We start from the raw sequence: 17,161 nt of genomic DNA on the forward strand, positions 1-17,161 counted from the left end.
TTATTGATTCAGCCAAGAATCGCATTGTCCTTGTTAGCTGCCGCATCACACTGTTGACTCATGTTCAACTTGTGGTCTACTTGGACTCATCACCAATGCTTAGGAAGTGGTTTTTTTTCCCTGATGGAGTTCGGTGGAGGATTCTGAGAGTTCAGTCCACGGAGTAGCTTTTCTAAGCTCTGCTGAAAGAGCTGGTGAATTGAATACTTTGTGTTAATAAGTCCTGTTAGTATTTATACAGTGTGTGTTTGTAGGTCTTTCCAAAGGAACATTTCATTAGGGTTGTTGTTGGGTGGAAAAGATTAAGCTCCCTCTTTCTGCAAACCTAATAAGAACTTCCTCCCTGCAGATGTGTTTTAATATGCATTTTATTTAATATGCATTTTATTTAAATGCAAACGATTCATTTACTCTTCCATTTGCAGATGCTCCCGAAGAGCTCTCAAGCATTTGGATGTAGAATGTTCTTTCCAGAAACAGCCTTAAGAATGCTGTCACTTCATAATTATAGGCCATCCTTTCAGTGTATAAATAAATTGGATTTAATTTTTAAAAGACCTAAAGGAACCCCGTGGCATATTTGAGACAACTGGGAAGAAGATGTTTCTAGTGTGAGCTTTTGTGGACCCTTTGCTTTGTTTTTGCTCATGTTCTGCAGCTTGAAGAACATGAACAAAAGATATTGTAAGGGAAGTATCCCACGTATTGCACATTTTCCCTTGACTTTCATAGAGTAGTATTTTACAGCCATACTACTGTAAAGGTACCAATCAGGAGAAACAAACAAAGTCCATGATCCAAGATGGCTCTTTATTTTGCATGCAAATGAACACAGGGGAATCATTTCTACCAAACTGTGCCCCCGGACAAAGTGTAGAGCAGCCTTTTATACAGAAGACAGTGCTTAGGTTTCGGGCACCCTCCTTCTGAACTTTCAATAACCCAAGTTAAAAAAGTGTGTTCTTAACATTTAATGAGGATGAAACTCTATGTCTTATCATTTGGCACCAAAAACTGATTTATCTCCCTCCCTGTCTGGGTCAGCTTGGCCTTGACTCTGCAGGTGCACTGTCATCGTGCCAAAACTCAGAAAGGGGAAGGTGGGGAGAGAAAGTAAGGAGTAGAAGAGGGGCAACCCAGCCAAAGGAAGAGCAGCGAGAGAGAGGGGGGTTTATCAAACCCTAACACTACCAATGCACTAGAGAAAGACTTCCCTCCACTATACGTATGTATACCTGCTTATCTGGGCTTGTAGGCAAAACTTGTTTCCCACCTTTGCCCTATTCTTTATGACCATTATTACACTGATACTAATCACTTCAACATGTTTTGTGTGTTTCTATTACTTTTTACAATACCCGCCTCTGTGCCTTTCTGTCCACAGAGGCTTCGCTCTGTGCATCTGATGAAATGGTCTGTGTCCATGAAAGTTAATGCTTTAAATTTCTTCTTCCCAGTTGAATTCAAAGATGCTCCTGGATTACTTTGTGTTAGTCTCTTTTTATGCTAAAATAGCAATATAGTAGGTGTGTTTCTATGCTGCTTATCAGTGAGTTAGCACTGCGTGGTTTACAATGCTTAAGCCAATTGCCCCCAACAAGCTGGATACTCATTTTACTGACTTAAAAAAGGATAGATGGCTCAATGGACCCTGGAGCCCCACAGGATTGAACTCACAACCTTGTGGCTGTGAGTTGTTGTAGTACTGGCATTTAAACAGTGTGCCACTTTCTTAGCTTCCAAGATCTGATAGGATCTGGTGCTTTGTGGGTATTTAGGTGCTAAAATAACATCCTTCCCAAATAATAGTGATTTCAGCTTTGAACATCTACTTTTTTGGATAGCTTTCAAAATCTCTTAACCAGAATTGGAGCTGGCAGCCCTGGCTGGAAAGGCAGACAAAAAGTAACTTTTCAAAGCTCTGATTAGCAGCTGGGTCATATGGCTTTGTTGTGGGTTTTGTTTCTCCAAAATGGAAGTGTGGAGGCTACAATCTGATGCCAAAAAATGCCAGAGAGAGTAAAGGATTTTCTTTCAAATACTGGGCGTCACAGTTGTCCGCATCCTTTAGCTGTTTCTCTGCAGCAGGCCCTGGATGTGGAAATTCAAGCACGAGTTTTATTTTGGAGGAAGTAGATTCTGCACACTGTGGTTTGTGTGGAAATGGGAGTGTTAAGCCTTAGACCCTTTGCATCCTGTTGTATCTTCCTCCTTGTGAAGCATTTTTGTATTACCTTTCAATCATATTCCCAGGGCAGCTCTCAAAAGGAATCAAACAATTAAAATATAAGTTAAAAAATGAGAGTCACCAAAATATAGAAGCAATCAAAAACAATTAGCAGATTTAAATAGCTGTGTGACGGAGTTGCAACATGGGTCATTCTATGCTAGGAACCTGTTGGGTTTGGTCTACTTTATACTATTTTGTATAGCTTGTTTTGGATAAGAACTCAACAACATTTGTGGATTTCTTCTTGAATTTGATGGAAAGAAATTCAGATGTTAAAAAATACAGTTTGGAAGCAAATATGACATTCATCCTTTCCTGAAGGCATCAAATGTTTTATGTCTCACCTTCAGGACAGAGAGGTCTTTTGAACTGGGCACCTGAATCAGTATGCCTACAATCCTCATAGAAAATGCCTGTTGCTGCTAACCTGGATAATAAAAGCAGAACTTAATGGGATCTGTTTGGCTGGCAAATCTCAAATCTGGAGCTCTGCTCAAAAACATCTGTGTGACTGATTCCCCTTCTTGGAGTGCCTTTCAGTCTCTCCTCCTGTAGAACTGCAGAGCTAAGCCAGCTTTGTGAGCAAGTTTGCTATTTGGGTTGCTTTCTGAAGAGGCAAAGCAGTAAATGGGACACATGAACATCTAAAATAAAAACAAAATTGCTTGCAGTCTAGAAATGGCAAGTTGTAGTTCTCCTCAGGAGTGGCTGAGCCTGGATAGCTAAGAGAGTATGGCTATCTCCCTTTGCTGTCTTCAGTTTTGGAAACAGATTCCAGATATGCTGGTTCCAGGTAAGATATCCAAAATGGCTTGATATCAGAGATCGTGTAAACAAGCTGCTTTGTTTCAAGCATTTGGACTCTTACTCTATAATTGCTAGTATATATTGACATATTGCTTCCTTGAAAGTGCTTGAAATATGGAAACTGTGGCCCCATACAGACAGGCCAAAATAAAGCTGCTTCAGGCCACTTTGGAGGTATGCTGTTTAAATGATGCATGTGTTCTAAGAGTCCAGAAGCTGTGCCAAAGCCACGATCCAGTCCTAAGGACTGGAGCGCAGCTTTGGCACAACTTCCAGACACTTAGTACTCATGCATCATTTAAACAGCATACCGCCAAATTGACTCGAAGCAGCTTTATTTTGGTCTGTCTGTATGGGGCCTGTGTGTGCCTGACTAGAGAGACCGAACATCCCACATGAAATGAAAAGTGTGGACTGATTCACATAAGCTTCTCCATTTCAGGGATTGTCATTTAGCTTCTGCCACCTTGGCTGTGATCTGGCTTTGGGCTGCCAGTGCAGATGGTGGCTAATTGGTAATAGAAACCGTTAATGGGCTGAAAGGATTACGCGAACTGACTCTCAGGTTAAACCAGAACATGTCAAGAGTTGCCTTGGATCTTATTTGCAGTGCCTCGCTTTCTGTACTGCAGCCTACATCTTCAAGAAAGCTGTCCTCCTTTGACTGTCAAACATAACAGTGCACATTATTTCATTTGCAGAATCCTAAAACCAGAGAGCAGATTGAAGACTTGTTACGAAATGGAAGAAATAAGGAACTCCGGGACCGTCTGTGCCGCAGACTTACGTTTGGGACTGCTGGGCTCCGCTCCGCTATGGGAGCTGGCTTTTGCCGCATCAACGATCTTACTGTGATCCAGTCCACACAGGTGAGGGCAACAGAGAAGGCAGTAAAGCTTCCCCAGTAGCTTTAATACAGATTTCTCCAATGTTATGTCCTGTGGTCTCTGTCTTCTTCAAGTTGTCATGAAACCTCATCTTACTAACTGACAATTTCGCTTTCCTGTACGAAACCCTTCCATAATGAAAATGAATCTTTGTGTAATACTTAGCATCATCTGTCCATACCATATTTCTTCTTTTGAAAATATTTGTGTGTCATTCTTCAGGTGGAAAGGTTTCAAAGCTGCTTACATAAGTCCAGTAACAAACAAGACAGTCCCTGCCTGCAGGTATACAATTTGAAACAACACACATAAAAGGAAAAAAAAGGATGTGGAGGGAGGTGAAGTTTGGAGTAAACAGGGAAGAGATAGGCAGTTGTTTTCAGTTGTCTGTGCTTATAATTCAGTTTTCTCTGTTGTTTGTATTTGTGTACTCAAGTCATTTGTGATTCATGGTGACTCAAATACAAACCTCTCCTGGAGACCTGAAAGTTACCGAGTGGGGTTTCCATGGCTGAGCAAGGATTTGATTCCTGGTCTCCCAGAGGCCCAGAGTCCTAGTCCAGTGCTCAAAACCCTACATTATACTGGTTCTCTAGAATTAGTTAGAAGCTGAATTATAGGAGGACATGGCAACTCAAGAGTTGTGCCAAAAATCTTTATGGCAATATAGGGAATTGTGTGGACTTTCACATGTTTTTGGACTTCAGCTCCCAGCATTCCTCACCATTCCTCACCATTGGTGTGCTGGTTTGGACTGATGGGAGTTGTAGTCCAACAAAATTTTCCACAGTTTCCCCCACGAAAATGGAGGGGTGACTGTGATTCCTTTTGTAAAATGTGCTGGAGACGGTAGTTAGGTGAAAGTACAACAATTTTGTTCTGGAGGGCTTTTGTTTTTGTTCTAAGGAAAAAGTGAACATGTTGATATGTCTCTCTGCACCGCTGAGGAAGCAGCTGGGTTTTTTCACTTTCTGACTTGCATGTTTTGTTGACTCTGGAGCTGTTCATGCTCTGACAGCATGGAGGGCACGTGTTGCCTTTGTGTTTTGGTCTGCTTGGAAGCATGGGGAACTTCGGATTGGCTGATAAGCAGTAATTGAGTTTTCTTGGCAGAAAACATCAAGTTCAGTCACCGGGGAGCCTTCCTGGCTCTAGGCCATCTTGCTTGCTTTGTAGATTGTGTTCTGTACTTCGGTTGTTTGCTTGGGAACTATTTTTGGTTGCATAAGTAAGCATTCTTTGACTGCAGGGTGAAAGCAGATTTGCACCTGAACTGGCAAAGTTCTTGGAGATGCTTATTTGTTTGTGTTCTGCTAGGAGCCTTTTTCAGATTTGCATTTGGACTGCCATCAAAGCCTTTGCAGGACTCTTAGCTGTATTGGTGGCTTCAAACTGGCTTTAACCTGCCTTTGACATTTTTTAAAAATACAGTTGACCAGAGGGGAAAAATGCATGTATGTTGGGAGGAGGCAGGTTTGCCATACTCAGTTGTGACAGAGTGCACTCCAAAAGGGGATGCCCACAAAATCTGTTATACCTCAGCAGAGAGTTGTGAAGCCTGCCTCTCAAGTCACACACTACATCGGATGCCAACTTGGCCAACTTGCATGCAGGAGTAGAGCTGCTGCTGTGACCAGCCACTTAGATTAATTTTTCAGTTCAGTGTGCAGACTTCACCTCATGGTTGTACCCGTAGACAGAAATCTTTTTTAAACTGCATGTAAACAGATGTCCAGGAATGCACGACTAACACCACACCGCCCATGTATTCAGAGGTGCAAATGAACAAAACAGAAGCCACTCTTCATTTTCCTTCAAGCAGACTATAGAAAGCCTTCTCTCTGCAACACAAGCACATCTGTAGTCCTTTTAGAACATAACTCAGATATATGGGGGTTCCCTTAAGATGTCTAGGACTTAATAAGACAACACTGGTATATTAAAATAGACTTATAGGCGAGTTGCCAATGGTTTGAGTGTTGCACCATGACTCTGGAGGCCAGGGTTCGGATCCATGCTCAGCCATGGAAATCCACTTACCTTGGGTGAGTCACACTTTCTCAGCCTCAGAGGGTGGCAGACCCCCTCTGAAGAAATTTGCCAAGAAGCCCCTGTGATAGGGTTCGCCTTATGGTTGCCATAGGTTGGAAACGGCTTGAAGGCCACCACCACCACCAACAACAACAACAGCAGCAGCAGCAGCAACAACAACAAGAAGATCTGAGTTGGCAGCCAGTGTAGATCATGAAGAATATGTGTGGATGCCCCTCCCTAACCAACAGATGCCCTTATGAACCATCTGAAACCCCATATAGAAAGCAGTTCAGTAATCTAGGTGTGAGGTTACTAGGGCATGGATTATTGCATGTAGAAAGGGCCACAAATGGCAGGTTAGCCAGACCTGGAAGTAGGCATTTGTAGTCATTGTAGACACATAGGCAATGATGGATCAAGGAGTATTTACTACCTGTCAACACTCCTGTTCATCTTCCTCCTCCTCCTTCTTTTTAAGTTAAATATTTTTATTTATATTCAAAAAGGTTCTCAGCTACACACAATAATGTTCCAGCATAACAAAAGTAGGAAAATAAAAACACAAAAGGAGGAAAAATAACCACATAAGTTGCAAGTTTCTATAAAAGTTGACCAGATGTCCAAATGCAAGTCCATTTGAACATTTTATCTATACATAATTCTTTCAAATGTTGCAGGTATTGTTAGATCTTCTATCCACTGGGTCACAAGTGGAGGAAAATTATCTTTTCAGTAACAAAGTATTAATCTTTTAGCAGTCAAAAGAATGTGAACAGGATACTTCTGTTGGCCTATTGCTAATTACCAAGAAACAAGTAAATAATTCATTAGTCAGAATTGCAGTATTGCAGTTATTTGTTTCATTCCTGCTTGGGACCCTTGCTTGATGTATTTATTTATAGATAACAGAAATTTATATATGGAGTTTGTAGGTTTGGATACTTGGTTGGCCTCAATTATTGTCTCTAATATTAAGGGATCTTCAGATACTCAGGTTAAACTGCAGGGCCAAATCTAGATCTTGACAAATGTTTCAGTTGTAGGTATTGCCATTTTGCTGACAGATATAGTTTAAACTGTCTTTCTAAAATTGAAAAATGCAAAAACTCACCATCAGCACAATATATTTAAGGTAACAATCCCATTATTGGCCCACACTTTCCATAAAAATGGTTCCTTGCCAATGTTCAAATCTGGGTTCCCCCATTAAGTATATTTGGCATGTGTGCTTGGGTCAAATTGCAATTGATGAGACAGTATTTGCCAGACAGTTCTCATTGCTGAAATTGTTGGCCAGAAGACTGCCTTTTTTTTTAAACGAGAGAATCAAGTTGTGTAAATTTAAATAGAGGTGCCAGAAATGAAGACTGCAAAGCAAACCATGGTGGATTAATATGCAAAAGGATCCTGGAGCATCTTTGAGATTATCTGGAATTACACAGAAGCACATACTACCAGCTTCTTTCTTTCAATTGGTCTCAAAAGTGCATAGTTACTTTCCTAACATAGCTATCGGTTGCTTATTTAAAGTAGATATGTTCAAATCCTATTACAAAGTAGAAGCATAGTATCATACAGTTGGAAGAGACCGCAGGGGCCATCCAGTCCAACCCCATTCTGCCATGCAGGAACTCTAAGTCAAAACACACACGACAGATTGCCATTCAGCCTCTGTTTAAAGGCCTCCAAAGAAGTAGACTTCACTACTTTCTAAGGGAATGTGTTCCACTGTCAAACAGCCCTTACTGTCAGGAGGTTCCTCCTAATGTTGAGGTGGAATCTCTTTTCCTGCAGCTTGCATCCATTGCTCCGGGTCCTAGTCTCTGAAGCAACAGAAAACAAGCTTGCTTCTTCCTTAGTGTGACATCCCATCAAGTATTTAAACATGACTATCATATCACCTCTTGACCTCCTCTTCTCCAGGCTAAACATCCCCAGCTCCCTAAGGCGTTCCTCATAGGGCATGGTTTCCAGACCCTTCACCATTTTAGTCACTCTCCTTTGGACACATAACTCCAGTTTCTCAATGTCCTTTCTAAATTGTGGTGCCCAGAACTGGACACAATATTCCAGGCGGGGCCTGACCAAAGCAGAATAGAGTGGCACTATTACTTCCCTTGATCTAGACACTAATATATATGCCTGATGTTAGGTACGATGTGGAAGGCTGAACCATCCCGATTAGATTGGTAATTGCATCCTTTTCATTGAAGTTCTAGGAGGAGATAAGTTCCCCCCAAAATCTCCTAAGCAATCAATTTAGTTTTTGAAAATACTTGCAAGGTGTAAGTAGAGGAATTCCACTCATAGCATAAACAATTTTGTTGTTGTTACGTTCCTTCAAGTAGTGGTGGTGACCATAAGGCAATCCTATCATAGGGATTTCTTGGCAGAAGTTGTTCAGAGAGGGTTGGCCTTTGCCTTCCTCTGAAGCTGGGAAGGTGATTTGCTCCGTGTCACACAGTGGGCTTCCATGACTCAGTGGGGATTTGAACAACGTTCTCCAGAGTGCAGAGCCAGATCTTGAAAGGCTTGCAGCCTTGTTGAAAGTTGTGTATGTTATTAGAACAGACAATATCCCTTTGCCTGTAGAACTTAAATTTCTAGATGGTGCATATTATGCTGGACAAACTGCAAGATACTGGGGAAGAACAGAGCACAGAGGCCTAAAGACATGAACCAAAAGTTTAAAAATGGGCCCTGGTTCAAACTGCAGTTAATCCCAGAAAACTTCTCTTAACTGTCTTTTCCCATTATTTCCAAACAGGGATACCAGATGCAGAACAAGCCATGGTCTTAAACTTTAAACCCTGGTTTAAGATCCTGGCTTGTTCTGAACATGAACATAATAGTTTCTGATTTGGTTGTAAATGGGAAATTGTTGAATTGAAAACTTCCTGACTTATCACAACACATTGAGAAGAGAGAAAATGGCACAAGTGTGGAGCTCTTAGGCAAAGGATTAGCACATCTTTAGCTAAATTTAGGTACAATGATCTCAAATGTGCCTTTACCACAGAGGAATTCAAATCAGCCTTGAGGACTTTCATCACATATTCTGCAGGGAGTTGATTCAGGCACTCTGATGTTTTTTACTGCTATCTATGCATGAAGGGTTATGCTTTTACAGATAATCCCGCAAGTAGAAAAGAAATATTTCACCTTTTCCAAATGCAAAATACCCTGCCTGCTGATTTCACTTGATTTTGACGAACTTTTAGCATCAATTCCATCTTCAGCATATCTGAAGTGTTACGTGGTTCCTCCTTCATCTCTGCTTACAATATATAGAGCAAGCATTTTTTCTTTGGTTTCCCACAAGACCAGCGCCATGGTCATGGCTCAAATCATGCACCATAGGCCCTGATCTTTCTGACTCAGTATAAATACAACATCGAGAGAGGTGCAGAATCTAAATGCTGATTAAGCTCCTGGTATTTCAGCCAGCACACAAATCTCAGTCATGAAACTGCTGACTGACCGGTTAACATGCTTATCTGATGCTCACATGAAGACTGCACTACCAAGCCTTTTCCTTGTCATTGTGACAGGAGCATGGATTTAACTGAGATATCATGAAGGATGTGCAAATTCATACAAGTGTGCACAATGCTTCATACTGCTTCTGTTCTGGACAGCAACGTAGCCATCCTGCTTTCTAGAATCATAGAATTAGAAGAGACCCCAAGGATCATCCAGTTCAACGCCATTCTTCCATGCAGGAACTCACCATCCAGGCACCCTGACAGATGGCCATCCAGTCTCTGTTTAAAAACCTTCAAAGAAAGAGACTCCACCACCGAGGCAGTGTCTGTCGAACAGCATTTACTATCAGAAAGTTCCTCCTAATGTTGAGGTGGAATCTCTTTTCTTGGAGCGTGCATCCATTGCTCCGGGTCCTAGTCTCTGGAGCAGCAGAAAACAAGCTTGCTCCATCCTCAATATGACACCTCTTCAAATGCTTAAAGAGGACTATCATATCACTTCTTAACCATCACTTCTCCAAGCTAAAAGTACTCAGCTCCCTAATTCACTTCCCATAGGGCTGGGTTTCCAGGCTCTTTACCATTTTAGTCGCCCTTCTTTGGACATGCTCCATCTTATCAATATCTTTTTTGAATTATGATGGCCAGAATGGGGCACAATATTCCAGGTGAGGTCTGAACATAACAGAATAGTGTGGTACTATTACTTCTCTTGATTAAACACTATAGTTGTATTAATGCAACCTAGAATTGTATTGGCTTTTTAAGCTGCTCCTTCACATTGTTAACTCCTGTTCAACTTGTGGTCAGAGCCCACTGCAACAACAGATTTTCAGGTATCATGTTTTTGGAATTGTTACTGTGAACCACTTTGAGTCCCTTCGGGGAGGAAGGCGGAATAGAAATTAAATTAAAAAATAAAATAAAATAAAGACCAAGTTACACAGGCGCGTTACAAACCGCCATAAGGGACGTCCTCAAGAGCTCCTGAGGACGTACAAGATGGCGGCTGCCATGATGGTGTCACGAATGCACCGCCTCCAAACGAGGCGGCGCGGACGTGATGCCGTCGCGCCGTGCGAGGGCGCTTTGTGCGCCCTTTTGTCAGAGCAGGAAGGAGCTCCGAAACGGTGCTCCTTCCTCGTGTTGCGTCGCTGGGCACAGCCTTTAGATGGCTGCGCCCAGCGACACAAGGGAGAAAGGGGCCAAGCGGCCCCTTTCTCCTCCTCCCCACCGCCATGGGGTGTCTTTGGGGCTTGAAGCCCCAAGGACACCCCTTTCCAGGCCTCGGGGAAGGGGCCTTTTGCCGCTTCCCCGTGGCCTGGAAAGCGGTGGATCGGGGCCTCAGCGGCTGCTGCTCTAGCCACTGAGGCCCCGATCCGGCGGGGAAAGGGGCGGGTGCAGGCCGCTGCTTTTCGGCAGTCTGTAACGCGCCACATATTCACTTTAAGATAGATGTCACAGTATGAGAGGAGAACATCATGTGCTCCATCTTTATGGGATCATTTTCAGTTGTTGTGGGTGAAAGATGTCAATATACCACTGGAAGTAATTTGGCCTCTTACCTGTATGTTAAGTTGTCACCTGTCGACATTAATGACAACTACCAGGAGAGTTTTATCCAGCACATCTTTGGAGTGGTAAAACTTTTACAGGCACATCTCAGTTGACAAAGGACCTCCTTTTTGTTAAGTCTTTTTATACCTGCCCACCTGCACCTTTTCTTCCCTGTCCAGTCTACCTGGAAGCATTAGGAGGAGAGTGAAGGAGGACTGGAGTAACACAGATATTTTGGTGCTGGGTTGTAGCAGAGTGTCTGCTGTAGACAATCCAATAAAGCTTGAAAAAAGAATTCTACTCTAGCCAATCCTACTGTAACTTCCAAAGATACAGCAGTGTTAGTATGTAGAATCAGTATGTAGAGAGATCTTGTAGCACCTTTGAGACTAAGTGAAAGAAAGAAATTGGCAGCATGAGCTTTTGTAGATTTCAGTCTACTTCCTCAGATGCATTTGGTGGAGTGGAAGCCAGGCACAGACATATGGGTAACTGGTCTTTGTGCATGGAGATGAAGTGGCAGATCCGATTTTGCAATAGGACTAGCCTGTGGTGAGGGGAATAGATAAATGTACAGCACCCCCTTGAGAATGGGGTCAGATAGTGCCCTTCATTCGTCATTTCCCAGCAGAGAGGGTCCTGTCCTCCTGTAATCTGGGTTTAGCTCCTCCTATTTGCTCCTGTAGGCAGGGACAATAAACAAAAGACCGGCCCCTATATAGGGAGGAGCTAGCCCCCCTGAGCCTCCAGTCTTGTTCCTGCCTAAGCTCCTAGCAGGATGTTCTCTTCGAGCCAGCGAAGTTTTTCCTTTCTACGAAAGCGGTTTGAGAGTTTTCTTGGCCTTCCCTTCTTCTCCTCTCTCCTGCCTTTCCCCCCTTCTTTGGTGGTGGCTATGGCAGAGGACCCTGAGAGCATGGGTGAAGGGCCATCCTTAACCCAGGCTTCCCTAGCTCAGGGTCTGCCAGCTCAACAGAGGGAGCTGGCTTCAGAGGGAGACCCATTGGGAGGTGTCTGCTGTTGCTCTGCAGCTTCTTTACTACAGCCTTGGAAGCATGAAGAAGACTTAAAATGGCAAGGGCTCCCAGGATTGGAGAAAGGTCTTGGCTTTGCCAATGACTCTCCCTCTGCTCCAAAGCTGTCCCCTTTCATGGTGGGAGCACTGGAGATTTCTCCAAGCAGCATTGCAGCACATGGGAGCCGTGGGAAGAGATGGTGAGGGGTATCCCCTCCATGTCTCTGTTTCTCCACATCACCTCTGCCCAGCCTGTTTAAGGCCAGGGATCAGTGAGGAAACTGGCCAGAAGTCATGGAAACTTCCCTCCTCAGCATCTCTGCCCAGCCAGAGTTCAGAGGACAGGCCAGCCAAAAGCCATGGCAAAGGATTTCTCTGCATCACCTCTGCCCAACCTGAAATGGCCAAGGTCAGAGAGGCAAGTCAGCCAGAAGTCACAGGAGAACGGTGAGTACCAGGGGCCCTCTCTCTCTAGCCACCAAAGAACCTTTGCCAGATCTAGGGCAGGCATTGCCATGAGGCCTCTGCCATGGCCATTGCAGGCACTATGCCTAGCATAAGGTTTGGGACTCTGCCAGGAGGGCAGATGGGGGCATTAACCCTTGGTCTCCCCCTTCCTTCCCATCTCTGGCCCCAATGGCACCCAGGACCCTAACAGGTGTGGGGGATCCTTTTGCAGACTGGGAAACACATGGTGGTGTTGCCAGGGCTCCTGCACATTCCTTTTGAATTCTTATAATGAGATGGTGTGTAAGGAGGCAGAGGATTCCTCCTCTGTGTTGCACAGACACATGGCTGTAGAGGAAGCTGGACTTGGCCCAGCAGGAGCTGAAGCTTCCAACTCTAAAATGGTCTTTTTAGGCTGCCACAGAGCATCCCACAAAAAAGCACAATATGGCTTCATGTCCTCCCCAGAGAGAACAGGGCCTCTGCCACCCACTTCTAAACAGGCTGGAGGGCCATCTATCGTGAATGCTTTGATTGAGAGTTCCTGCATGGCAGAATGGGGTTGGACTGGATGGCCCTTGGGATCTCTTCCAACCCAAGGATTCTTTGAGAGACCACATGGATACAAATCCTCCTGTGTTCCCTCCCCAAAAATTACAACAACAAAAAGGGGTAAACCATTTGTGGATATCATGGGTGGAGAGTTCCCTTCACCCCCAATTGTGTTTGGCTGCCCCAAACCATGTCGCTCTTGAGAGAAAAGCTTGAGCGCTTGGCCTCTCCTTTCCATCAGAGATTATCCTTTCTCAGGACGCAGACTTACCTCAGGTAAATGTAGAGCCATGGCCCACAGCAGCCCCTCTGCCCTTCCCAGCTACCTATGCAAGTGGGAGGGAGTTGAGGATCAAGCTAGCTTCTATCATGCAGCCAGGTTACTATAGAGCCTGCCTGAAATTAAAAGGGCTAAGCTGTAAACCCCAGCCTGAAGTTGGGGCTGTTTTAAACATAAATAAAACAAAATGCCCTGTGAGTATCAGGGCTATACTACAGGCCATAGGCAGCTATCTACCCATGATTAGCAATGGTCTTCAGTCACTGCTAACTTAAGAGCAGTTTCCTCAGTGCTTGGAATAAGCCACGGCCCAGGCAGCCTCCCTTGATGGGGCAAATAAAGGAGGGGTGAGCCCCCACATCAACAGGGCTGTGGGCTCAGATTTACAAGAGATACTGGTTAACCTTCTGGTGTTCATTTTATTAATGTTAGCACATGAGGTTTGAGTTGTGCTGTTTCTGCTCACCCCCCTCTCCTTTTTCCAGGCCAGAGAAGATGCCTGGAAACTAATTCTTCAAGGGAGGGGCTAGCCATAAAAGCCACATGATGACTTTTCTTGCCTCCTCATGAGCCTCCATCACTGTCTCCATTAGGTCCAGAGCACATGGTTCTACCTCCTTTGTGCAAACTGTTATCAGCCATAGCACTTCTCATTAAGAGCATAAGTTTTAACAATACAGATTCATTTAAATGCTAATAAACAGGGTGACTCAAGCAAGGAGAAGGTCTCTGGTCACTCAGCAGACCTCTAATGCTTACATGCATTGAGGATCTTTGGTAAAAACATCTCATATGAGGTGATAGATATATTGGATTAAGGTGACCAACCAAACTCCATTTTAGTGGCAAAAGGATTATGTTCCTGTTATAAAACACAGTGAACCTCAGTCAGCTAGCCTCAAAAGATGTGGCTCCCCTTGCCTTCCCTTCTTTGTTGGAGAGATGTCTGTTAAAGGGAAGAAACTAAACAAACAAACAAACAAACAAAAACAACAGTTTCTTCCATGAGATGGTTCTCACTAATACAGGGGGTTAAGAAGAATTCTTATCAAAAACAAACAGACAGACTCCTCTCCATGGGAGGAGAAACTCCCCTTCCTCCATGAGTGTTTTAAAACAATATAATCAGGTTTCTCTACTAAGGGGTTGCTTCAAATCCCATTCAGACATCCTACAGAGCCCTGAGGGGTCTGCCACAAAAATCACAATTACCTCTTACCTTGTCTAGATTGTTAAATTTTAAATAAGAATGCCTGCTGATGGGCTTGCCATTCAACTGCTGCCTGGCTTGGCAAGCCTATTGTAACAGGATCTATCATACATATGATGAATTGGGCTCAAGGCCATGAAGGTTCATGCTGCTAATCTCTTTTCTTTGGTGGTCTCAGGGTGCTACAAGATTCCTTTCCATATTGTTGGGCATACTTTGACTGTGATTTCCTGCATGGCAGGGGGTTGGACTTGATGGCCCTTGTGGTCTCATCCAACTCCATGATTCTATGATTTTATGGTTATAAGGTTAGCTGCTGTGTGGGTGAGTGTCTTATCCCTGATTGGGTTTTCATGGCATGGTCTGGTCCAAACACCACCATTGTTTACTACCTTTTGGGGCTGGAAAAACAGACTCCCTAGTGCCTATGCCTTGTTTTCTGCTAGCAAAAATGCTCAGATTTAATATACCATACAGCTCCATATAGAGACTTACACCAGCCACCTTTATGCCCACAGCTATATATATATATACAACAACAAACAAAACAAAAATACAACACAGCAAACTAAGATTTTACTATTTTATATAGGAGACTCCATTTTACTATGCGATTATATGTTATGTGCCTTGAGCTTCCATGGATTTGGTATCCATGCAAAGTCCTAAATCCAACTCCAGTACATATTGAGGGCCCACTATACTATTTTAAATTTAGGTTTGTGTTCCTTTGACAGATCCCTTTTGTGGAGAAAATTCTCTCCTCGAAATTAGATACCAGAGGGCTATCTTCGCCAAGCCCTCTGTTCCCATTTCATGACTCCTTAATCAGCAGTTCATTCAGTCGGGAGACCCCTCAGCCTACAGGTTGATGATAGTCTGCTACATGGAGTTGGGGTGATTTTTGAAGTTTCTAGACAAGTTCATCCTCAAAAGAAATCAGACTTAATTCTGACCACATGCCCTGTTAACACAGAGTGCATCTATGTTTCTGCATGGACTCACCAATGTCTGCGAGATAAAGGTTAATCCAGTGTCTTCTTTGCCTAACCATGGGATTAGTCTTATTTTACACAGGTCACAGATGTTCCAGTAAAGAACTGCACATTGTTTTGAAATTTTTAATTGGAGGTCAGACATTAACATTCCTCTTTCAGAGTGGTAAGTCTTAATTACTACAAATGAAATCACCTTAATATCACCTTCATTGCTATAACCAGTTGACAAGGTGATCAGTGACAGGCTGGAAGCTGCCATAGGTCCAGATTAGATCAGGTTCTATTCTGATTGATCACATAATCCACTGCTTAGGCAAGTTCTCATCAACTGCTTCAGGTTTTCAGTGGCTGACCTGCTATAGTCCATCCAAGATGACATTAAGAAGGGCTTGACCCAACATGCTTATAAGGCAGGTGTCTGCCATCACGTCGTTTCTGCTCCATACGAGAGCAGCTAGAATGGCAGCCATCCTCACATTAAGAGGCTGTGAAGGGGAGTTTTCCAACAGGGCCTGCCCACCAGACATCGTTTTCCATCTTGGGATGTGAACACGGTCTTAAAGGCTCTGACGGTTGGTCCGATCAAGTCCCTTTGGGAGGCCTTCCTCAAACACCTCTCCCTCAAGGTCATCTTCCTCGCGGCCATTCCCTCCGCCAGATGGGTGTCAGAGCTGGGGCCCTGTCGGTACATAAAGACTTGTGTATTTTTAGGCCTGTCTCAGTATGCCTTCATCCAGACCCTACCTTCGTGCCTAGGGTCAACTCAGCCTTTCAGGTGTCACAGGACATTCTCCTGCCTTCATTCTGCCCCGATCCTAAGAAGGACTTGGAAAAGACCTGGCACACATTGGATGTGTGCAGAGCCCTCAAAATCTACATCAAGAGGACTTCAACCTTAAGGTCATCTGAGATGTTCTTTTCCTTTCGCCTGGACTCTTTGGGGTGCAAGGTACCAGTCTCGACTCTGACTAGGTGAATCAGGTCTTCTATTCAAAAGAGCTACTGAACTCTTGATCTCACTCCACCCGAGGGGTTGATGGTGCACTCAACCAGGAGTGCATCTACCTCTGCGGCCTTGACCACTAGCACCTCCCTGTCAGATATTTGCAGGGTGGCCACACGGAAGTCGCCTTCGACCTTCATAAGACATTACAAACTGGACGTGTCTCAGTCCATAGAGGTGTCATTTCAAAAGAGGTTCCTCCAACAGATTGTGTCGGGGCCCACAGTCTCCTAGCAGCACCTCCCTCCCAGTTCGAGAGGGCTTTTGTAAATCCCAGATTACAGGAGGACAGGACCCTCTCTGCTGGGAAAAGGAACGTTGGGTACTTACCGTGACACGTTCATTTCCTGCAGAGAAGGGTCCTGGCATCCTGCCCACCCGGGTGCTGCCTGCGGCCTCCGACCCTGCCTGCCTGTTGGTGGACCTGCCTTGTTCTTCTTCTTGATGCTGGATTGGTTTTTCTGAGTTCTTGTTTGTTCTTGGACTAGTTTTTTTCTAAGGTGTTCTAGTTAACCCTTAGCTGATGTTACTAAAGTTCAGTTCCTTGATTACCTTACTAGTCGCTTGGCTTGTTATTGACTGAGGCTCATGGGGGCTAGCTCCTCCTTATATAGGGGCCGGTCTTTTGTTTATTGTCCCTGCCTACAGGAGCAAATAGG

The 17,161-nt window shown here is 44.1% G+C and overlaps 1 protein-coding gene across 5 annotated transcripts in view; it reads left to right on the forward strand.

Moving 5' to 3' along the window:
* LOC149320187 (glucose 1,6-bisphosphate synthase-like) overlaps positions 1 to 17,161 on the forward strand; it is a 58,621-nt gene that overhangs the window by 20,554 nt on the left and 20,906 nt on the right. For all 5 annotated transcript variants that reach the window (XM_089513093.1, XM_089513091.1, XM_089513090.1 and 2 more), the window contains exon 3: positions 3,739 to 3,906. In XM_089513093.1, the coding sequence (XP_089369219.1) occupies positions 3,739 to 3,906 (168 nt within the window). The remainder of the gene's footprint in view (positions 1 to 3,738; positions 3,907 to 17,161) is intronic.

Source organism: Sceloporus occidentalis, unplaced genomic scaffold, assembly GCF_023333645.1.
Source record: "Sceloporus occidentalis isolate IW3139 unplaced genomic scaffold, rSceOcc1.0.p SCAF_2, whole genome shotgun sequence".
NCBI lineage: Eukaryota > Metazoa > Chordata > Lepidosauria > Squamata > Phrynosomatidae > Sceloporus > Sceloporus occidentalis.